The following is a 9,834-nucleotide window of genomic DNA, read 5'->3' as shown; positions in this document are numbered from 1 at the left end:
ACTGCGGTGAGAAGGTCGACACACAAGACAGGTTGAGGTTATGTTACTTTATTTTTTTTTTAGCGAATTTCCCATATAGGGAATAAGCTATTACCGTAGGTCTCATGGTAAGACCTAGACCCGGGACCAATTTACTTTTTCGTTTTGAGGTCCCCAGAGGCCAAAAACACCATATATATATGTTTATATATAAATATATATATATATATATATATTTATATATGTGTCCGTTAGCGCGATAACTCGAGCAAAATTGATCCGATTTTGATGAAATTTGGTACAAACGTGTAAACCTACATTTATTCGAACGAGTTCGCGAACCAGCATAATCGGACCATGGGATCAGGGGTTTTTGGGGGGTTTTATGGGGTAAAAATGGGTTTTTCTAATTTTTGACCCTAAAAACTTTAAATTTCTAAATTTCTCTCTAGACCATTTTGAAGAGCTTAAAAAAACAAATAATTTAGTATCTTGAAGTTTTTTTGAATGTTCATTGACCACGGAGAAAATAAAAAAAAAATTGTAAATTTAAAATTCCCATGTTATTCTTATGGAGAATAAATAAACTGTTCTAGTTTGCTTGTTTATGGATATATTTAAATCAAATTTGGCAATTTGGCTTATTTCATACTAAGCTATCAATATTTCAATTGAATAAACACCAATATAAATATAAAGGTGCAATATGATGTGGAATATTTGTAATGTTCAATCTAAATTGAATATTTGAATTGAATAAACACCTCAACATCTTTCCCGTAGCAGCAAACCTAACTACTCACTAAAATTAATGTTATTTAAATAGGAAATAAATCTGAAAATTTATAGGGAATATTTTAGTAGAAATCAAGCCGGGTGAATGGAAATTCGCTTAGTATGCAGGTTTGCTGCGACGGGGCTATATATTTTTTCTCTCGTATCTACGCCAGTGGCATTTTTATAATGAGATAAATTTCAAACACTTTAAAGGGAAAGCGGTCCAAACCCATTAAAGTTTTGTTTTCTTTTGATTGGATAGGTCAAAAAAGGACACTGGCTGGCTCCCAGTCTGACCCAGAAACAATAAAAAAATTATATACATCCATATTACATATTATATTATACTTATAGATCTAAGTAATGACAAAATATCAAAATTTTAATTAAAACTTTACTGCAATAATTTTTATGCTTTATGAACTCACAACAATAGCTTTAGATACTTCAAGCATAGACTAACGTTTTATCTATGCTTCAAGTTTCAAGGGCTTATTTTAAATTATTGATCTTTGATCTAAAAATAATAAAAAAAAACTTCTTCATGGTGAAAGAGTGTTCACACATTTTCCCATCAGCTGACTCAATAAAACTAAACAACAGCTGTTTTAGAAGGCATATGGACTATGGTCTGTTTTATTTTTGACAGGAGTTGAGGAGTTTCTGTTTCATATTCATGTTTTACAGAACAGAGGAAACTTCAAATCCAAAACATGTCATTTCATATTCTAAATGGTTGTAGGTTACATTATTTTCCATTATAAATTAACATTCATCTCAGTTAGTTTTAAATTACGGTAGTTGTTTATCGAAACTAAGAAATAATAAAATTATTTTGTTTGTGTTGCATAACTCTGAAAGGAGAAAGTGTTAAACTAGTCACAGGCAAGGAAGGACTAATCTACTTCCCATTGTCCATTTATTGTACATGAGAGAATATTTCAATCTCTTCAAAATATGTCTGAATCATATGGTAAGTACATTGCCTATCGGCATATTCATCAGAATTATATAGGCTATTTTGGGACTCGATTAAAGGAATTAGCCTGATTTGATCAGCATTTCACATTCTTATAGGTAGCCTAGGCCTAGTTGTGTCAAGATCTACAGTAGACTCCCTCTTATCCGGACTCCTCGGGACCGAGGCCAGTCCGGATAACGGCTTTTCAGGTTAAACCGACATCCCCAAAAACTCGTTAAAATGCATAAAATACACTCAAAACTAACCCAATAGGTATTTGACTTAAGTTCAGGAGAGGATTGTATTTAAACACGTGATCACTGGTCTCAAATCTTTCCCACGAGAACAGTTAGTTTCAGTACCGCCCACTTCCTGCCAATCCAGTCCGGTTAAACCGATGTGGTGATAAAAATTGCCCGGTTAAAGAGATATAATTTCTGCCGAGTAAAGTCTGGTTAAACTGATGTCCAGTTAAGTTAAAAGGTGTCCGGATAAGAGGGAGTCTACTGTAATTTACTTAACCTCCAAGAGGTCGCACCTAGCTGTCTAAATGACTGGGTTTGTACTTTTTTGCGTACTGTAAAAATTATATTTATTGGTTGTCGGTATTGTCAGCCTTTATTGTTCATAACACACCACATTCCAGAAATATACTGTGACCGATTTTTTTTCCATCATCTAGGCTACCTCCTCATTTTAGTAACTTAATAACTTAGCGACAGCTTTTTGTCACGGTTCAATTCATTAGCATTACCATTAAATAACAAGCTGGTCCACAAAGAAGTATTTATGTCCTATCAGTAGCTAGACGTGGAATCTAACAATTAAAGTAGGCCTATAGGATCGATAGTCCATCGTTGTGTTGAGAGAGATAAGGATGTGAGTTAAGTGAGGCTTGTAACAGGATTTTCTAAGGCACCTTTTCAATGAACCATATTGATGAGACGCAAAAATATTTTTGATAAAGACAAATATTAAAACTTAAAGGGAATTTTATCTTTACAAGACAATGATAATTTTATAATAATTTATTTAGGCTACTTAACTGAACTTTTAAGTGAACTATTTTTATTATAGGCCTATACAATACAGTTTGCTTTATGTATTTGTAATTTATAGATAGGCGTACATAAAAAAAAACTTTTGAAGCATTATTGAGTTACCGTATACATATATAACAGTTTACACAAAACAAACAATGCAAGGTGTACAATTTTTTTACAACCATCCATTTTATGTTTTATCATCTAGCATATTCAGAATGTTGCAATGAATGAATCTGCCAGCTTTCTAAATCAGATGAGATATGAATCCCGCTGTTTAAAATTAGGACAACATAAGATATTTTTTTCCATATGTTAATTAGTGGTGTATTGCAAATTGAGAGGTGGGCAAATATTTCCCCAAGTAGATATTACCATCAGTGACTTAAATTTAATTCTAGGTATGGCAATTATTTACTATATCTACACTGGGATATGATGTGATTTTTAGATGTCTACTTACAGTTTTGTTCACGCAGAATCCAAAAATGCAATCAGTTTTTGTCGGAAAGATTCCCAAGTGGCCGTAAAACGAAGGTTAAGATTACAATTTTAAGGTTCATTGAGTGGTACTATCCCTTGGTAATAATATGGCGTGGTCTGAACAGGTCCGTATGTGGACTGAGGACTGAGTGAGGAGAGCAAATAACTGTTTATACTCGACTTAATGCAAAATGAAATCAGTTTGTTTTGAAACTAATTATCAGCTCTTATTTGGGGATGTGGGGAAGGTAGGTCGGGTTTTATGCGGATTCATAAAAATTAAGAGTGAGGTTGGGTTAGGTTAGGTAAGCTGAGCTTAATTTTATATAGAAGGTATTCAATAATAACTTCTTTACTGCAGTATGTCCCCGCGGGACTCCGGTTCCTGGGGTCCTTGGTTCAAACCCCGCTAAATCATTAATGGATTTTATCTAAGTGATATTGCCGTAACACCTACCGGTAGATCTAGCCTGAAGTAATATGAAAAACAATTCCGGGCTCGTACCTAGCGTCCTAGGAAAAAAAAACTGCAGTATGTCTTAGGGCTAAAGAAAATATTGTTACCAAGCATGGAATCTCATTATTGGGGTTTCCTTAATTACACATTTTAATATCATTTATTAGTTTCTGATACATGAAATTATGCACTGTGGCATGTTTTCACTTTTAGCTTTGGCTATTAATACAACAAATAGTCAATGCTTTTAGGCACTGTGGGATTATGCACTATGGAACGTTAGTTAACAGACGTTGGGTGTTGGAATGAGGACGATCATGTCGATGTTGTTATTGAAGTGGCAGTGGCATACCTTCTATTACTTGTATTTTACGAGAATAAATACCAATTTATTCTTAATTAATGTTAATTAATTAATTAATGTTGATGTAATTAATAGTTTATGTATCGTAGTTGACTTACTGTATTTTCTAAACGGCATCAGAGTCCATTTGCTTTTACTAATTGAATTATTGCATATGTTTTGCATAGAATGTTAACAGCTAACAGCTGTTTCCACACCCACAAACCTTCCTTCCCTTTCAGTGTTAGTCGCTGCTAAAACTTGGACTCGTCCAAACCACAAATATCCGAATAACTAAACGAAACTGAAGCTTGATATTAATTATTTAATTTTACGGCCACTTAGGAATCCCTCCAACAAAAACTTATTGCATTTTTGGATTCAGCGTGAAAAAAAAACTGTAAGTAGACATCTAAAAATTACATCATATTCCAGTGTAGATATAGTAAATAATTACCATAACCACTGCCGTACTTTTATTATTGAACCTTTATGCTGTGAAAAGTTACTCATTTTATTAATTTTGGTTGTTCCAGATTATTTATTCAAGTTTTTGGTTATTGGAAGTGCTGGAGCTGGTAAATCTTGCATATTGCACCAGTTCATTGAAAACAAATGTAAGTTTAGTAGGTTACCCTACAATTTTATTCAGAAGACAGTTACCTTAAGATTAATCAACTTAGTGATTCCGTTGTGAAGTAAGCCTATATAATGTAAAGAAATTCTGCTCAAGAACCAATAAAATAGCTGTTTAGAATAGTGTCTGTTTGTCATAGTGTTGACTGTTGAGAATCAATCTTGTAGATGTAAATTAATTAACTAGACCATTTTGGATTTTAAGGCTATCACTGGATTGAGCTGATTCTCAATCAACAAACCATTGATTGTTAATATAAAAGTGGTAACGCAATCGATCCACTTTTAGAGTGTTTCTGTAAAAACTTATTTTCTCCCCTACTTTTTGGTAGACATAGCCTACTTAGATCACTAATGTTGGAGATTTGGTTATATCTACCTACACCTACGTAGCCTGATAGTTAGATAACTTAAGCTATGGCATAAAAGAAGTTATAATGAGTTTTCTTTCTACTTGGCTTACTTTACTTTAATACTTTTTAATGGAATGGCGACCATACAAAGTAGGTATTTTAAGCCAAACCACACTTTTGACTTGGTATATACGAATTGGTCTAATTATCAGGATAGTACTGCGGATAGTCGTAGTACTCACTCGTGGCGTTTAGTGTTACAAATTGGTAACTGACATCAGCACACTCAGTAAAGTAAATTCAACAACGTTAATTTTTATTATAAAAACTGACTACAGCTTAACATATAATGGGAAATCTACTTCCCTATCAATAGTCAGAGCAGCAAATTCTGTAAAACACACTGAATATATTTAATGTCTAGCTAGATGCTTTGTTGATATTTTGCAAAAACTATATAACTTAACTATAATTTTGAAAGATGGATAATTTCCTTAAGGAAGTTATTACGCTTCAATAATCTTTATATAATTTATGAGTGCATTTTTCAGTTAAAAACACCAGCAGTCATACAATTGGTGTGGAGTTTGGGTCCAAGATTGTAAATGTTGCTGGAAAGTCTGTTAAACTTCAGATCTGGGACACAGCGGGGCAAGAACGGTTCAGGTAGGCTTATGAAAGCTAAGCAAAGCATTTAGTTTATTTTGCAGTTTTTTACACTCATAATTAATCACCTAAAAATATATGCACATATGACATACAGAAACAAACCATTGAGAACTTGATTTGCAAAGCATGTTCAATTAGCCATAGTTGTAAGTCTCTTGAACTTCATTGATTACGAATTACGATATTGCAACACAAAATTTACCACTGACACAACAAATTTGATCTTCAAACTCTGAAGATAAAGAAACATAACCTACATAGCTACAAATTAACTACAGTACACTTACTGTACATAAAAAGGAAATATGGACTTAGTTTTTACATAAACAGTAACATTTAATCAACATTATTAAATTGTTTAAACTTTAGGCTAATCTTTACTAGGCTATGTGCAAGAACAAGAAATTCAGTAAAAATATGACTTTTTGAAGATTGTGTCAGTCCTAATTCAAAAGTAATTTTTCGATTTTACCCTGCTATGTCATTAATTTATATTTTAATCCCAACACAAAGATTTTACCATGAAACAGGTTAATGTTTTTTTCTTTTATTAGATCCGTAACTAGAAGCTACTACAGAGGGGCTGCAGGTGCCTTGTTAGTTTACGATATCACAAATAGAGAGAGTTTTAATGCCTTGGCTGATTGGCTACAAGATGCTAGAGCGCTTGCGAGTCCCAACATAATCATATTGTTGGTCGGCAACAAAAAAGATTTGGAAGCCGACCGAGAAGTCACGTTCCTACAAGCTAGTCAGTTTGCACAAGAGAATGGTGAGTTGAAAATGATACCACACATACCCTAACAGATCTTTGGAAATTATTATATATGAAATGCTAGAGCGCTTGCGAGTCCCAACATAATCATATTGTTGGTCGGCAACAAAAAAGATTTGGAAGCCAACCGAGAAGTCACGTTCCTACAAGCTAGTCAGTTTGCACAAGAGAATGGTGAGTTGAAAATGATACCACACATACCCTAACAGATCTTTGGAAATTATTATATATGAAATTAGTCATTAACAAGAGCCTATTTATTTTTTGCTATTTCTCTTACTTTAAATATAATATTGTAACACGATCAAACAAGGCAATTAATTATTTACTGATGATTTCTTGTTGTCACTACTTATGCAACAAGAAGAGAAAAGTTTTTCTTGTAAAATTTATCCTAAAACAAAAATAAACAACATCGGTGCAAAGAAACAAAACTGCACATAGATAGACTTTGTTGGACATTAAAATGCTGTACAATTGTGACAGCAAAAAAAGTATTCCCACCATTTGAAATGCAATGTTAAGGAATCACTATTTCTAGGTCTAGTGTGTTTTGTATAATATATTACTAACTATAATGCTGCTGGTTTTACAGATCTGATGTACCTAGAAACAAGCGCAAAGTCAGCAGAAAACATAGAAGAGTCTTTCCTGAAGTGCTGCAAGACGATTTTAGCAAAAATCCAGTCAGGTAGGTCAGGGCCAGGCAGACTTGAGAAAAAATTGTAATAATCATGTCATTTTATACTTTGATTTATAATAAAAATTTACCATCTGTTATCGAGACCAGTAAACTTGATCATTGAATTTATTCATAAACTATTTATATAATACTAATATACGCTACGCTACAATACCGTCGACTCTACATGAGCAATGACTAGGCCCTGTGTAATGCGTAGTATCACAACTCACAGAACATGACGCTATTCCGCTCTTCTATCCAAGTGAGTAGGCGGTTGTGGCCGAAGTGGCAGTGTCTATCGTACGCATGGGAAATCTAGTTGAAAATATTTATCGTTCTAAATATTTATTCGTTTGCAATTTCAAATTCATTTCAATACAAAGAATTTTAATATGTGTTTCAATAGGTTTGCTATACCGGTTTAGTTAATTTTGAATTTTTGAAAACATGACTGCAAAATCGCCAAAAATGCCTCCCCAATACAGAGTTTGCCCATTGCCAGTTGGAGGGTTAAGTAACAAATTATATATACTAAATTTTTTGGCTATTTTATAGTAAAATAATGGTAAAATATACTGTAACACTTTTTGGGTTTAATTTGCAGGAGAGCTGGATCCAGATCGCATCGGGTCTGGAATACAATTTGGGGACACAAGTTCCCGCAGATTACGACAAGACAAGACACGTAGACAGCCTGACTGTTTCTGTCACATTGTATCGTAATTGACTCGCCTTACGCTGATGTTGTACATAACCACATCTCTTCCTGTGTACTTTCTTATGTTTAAGGATGAAATATTCTTGTTGCAAATACTACTTAAAATCCCGACTCAGCAAAATAGTATTTTTGAAATTCATCGCAACAGCTTGTAGGTTAAGCCTGATATAGTCGTTCTTGTTATATTTTTATATATTATTAGTGATATTAGAGTTAGGTTGGCACTGATTAAGTTATTCGCTCCAAATAAAATTGTAATGTAGGCTGCTTAGCACATATATTTTTGCTGTATTGTATCGCAAAATAGTTTGTATATTGATAGTTATTTGTTTCATTTTTTTTACTTATAAGCTATCATGAAAAGGTGATGAAATAGTCCTGTTGAGTAAGTTCTTGAATATTTTTCACCTCTTGGTTAATCATGCCTGTGATCAAACAAGTATGCCGTTTTTATAAAAGCAGGTTAATTTTTGAGCAGATGTTTTATAACAATCTTTGCTTTTCCCCATGTACAGTATTCTGCACAGTATTAGGAATTTAACTATCAAGTACCAGTACTTATGTAATCTTAGTAATTTACCATCCCACCTGATAGAATGGAATTGGAGGTTGTGCATTTATATTTTTTCTAAGGTTAAGCCTATATTTTATAGGAGAGTATTTTATTTATTTATGATGGAATGGCCTCTAGATCGTCTGAATAAACTAATATAGGTTTAAATTACCTGTTTTCTGTCAAAACGATCAGTTTAGTAGTATGATGACTACAGCTGTTTCGTGCTTAAAAAATAGCACATCTTCAGGTCCAGAATGTCTTGCTAATCCCTCATGTAGAGTTCGTCAAAAATGTAAACAAATAAATAAACGGGACACACATACGGATATGACACACACGAAAATACATTTAATAAACTGGTCGACCAGACGCTGATTCACGAGACACGGCGCCGGTGGAAGGTAAGTCGCGACTGTCACGTGTCGGCAGCGTTGACCCCTACCCCTGTGTTATCCTTATCTCGCTCTTTTCTTGTCTGCTTACTGGTGATATGGATGGCGGTGTTATAAATAATGTTGGATTCAAATGACAATTTCTCGTTCAGGATGTTTTGTGGTTGACTTTTTGATGCTTTATAAATTTCGAATTCCTCAACAGTGTCCATGTAATGCCCTTTGTTGCAAAAATGTAATACTTCTAAGTTATTATGTATGTTGGTGTAATTGTGGTTGGAGGATGTAAGATGGTTTGCGTAGGCTGATTTTGAGTTTTTCTTCGGTATGTGTTCTTTAAACCTAGTGGAAAATGATCTTGCTGTCTGACCTATATAAAAATTGGGACAATCATCACATATCAATTTGTAAATTCCAGTTTTATTAATTTTATCAGAATCTGGTATAGTTCTCTCAGTGATTATGTTTGAAAGTTTGTTCTTTGTTTTGAAAGATACTACGACATCTCTTTTAGCAAGTTCGTTTGTTAGGGTGTGGTTTAACACAACACCATAATCTGCACTGATGTATCTTTTGTTGCCTTGTGGTTGGTTCTTGGTTTTATTCTGTTGTTTATTAATCAGTTTATCGATTAGGGAACTGTTGTAACCATTGGCGACTGCGATGTGTTTTAAGACATTTACTTCATCGGTATAATCAGTTGGGCTCAATGGGATGGAGAGTAGGCGGTGTACAAAACTATTGTAGGCAGCGATTTTATGGTTATGCGGATGGTGTGATTGTGAATGAATAGTCTGGTCCGTGGCCGTTGGTTTTCTATAGATTTTGAACTGTAATTGGCTATTGTTTCTCATTATAGTGACGTCCAGGAAGTTGATTGATTTTGTATTTTCTATTTCGAGGGTGAATTGTAGGTTCTTATGTATTCTATTTAGGTATGCGTGGAGTAAATTGAGTTGTCTGCCGTTACCGTTAAATAATACAAGAGTATCATCTACATACCTGCT

At 33.8% G+C, this 9,834-nt stretch overlaps 1 protein-coding gene across 1 annotated transcript; it reads left to right on the top strand.

Moving 5' to 3' along the window:
- The first annotated feature begins 1,413 nt into the window (after positions 1-1,413).
- On the top strand, positions 1,414-8,612 carry LOC128992718 (ras-related protein Rab-4B). Its single transcript, XM_054416439.1, has 6 exons — positions 1,414-1,729; positions 4,580-4,660; positions 5,584-5,698; positions 6,256-6,473; positions 7,072-7,167; positions 7,766-8,612. The coding sequence occupies exons 1-6, from the start codon at positions 1,714-1,716 to the stop codon at positions 7,882-7,884; spliced, it is 645 nt and encodes a 214-aa protein (XP_054272414.1). The 5' UTR covers positions 1,414-1,713; the 3' UTR covers positions 7,885-8,612.
- Positions 8,613-9,834: the final 1,222 nt, after the last annotated feature.

Source organism: Macrosteles quadrilineatus, unplaced genomic scaffold (assembly GCF_028750875.1).
Source record: "Macrosteles quadrilineatus isolate MER2022 unplaced genomic scaffold, UCM_ALF_1.0 Scaffold_4__1_contigs__length_99947679, whole genome shotgun sequence".
NCBI lineage: Eukaryota > Metazoa > Arthropoda > Insecta > Hemiptera > Cicadellidae > Macrosteles > Macrosteles quadrilineatus.
Note: the sequence above shows the minus strand (reverse complement) of the source record. Positions and strands in the feature narration are given on the sequence as shown.

Excerpts from the sequence above, each read along its gene's own strand:
- LOC128992718 (XM_054416439.1), top strand. Across the intron at positions 5,699-6,255 it reads GCGGGGCAAGAACGGTTCAG|ATCCGTAACTAGAAGCTACT; the intron begins GTAGGCTTATGA and ends TTCTTTTATTAG. Across the intron at positions 7,168-7,765 it reads TTTAGCAAAAATCCAGTCAG|GAGAGCTGGATCCAGATCGC; the intron begins GTAGGTCAGGGC and ends TTTAATTTGCAG.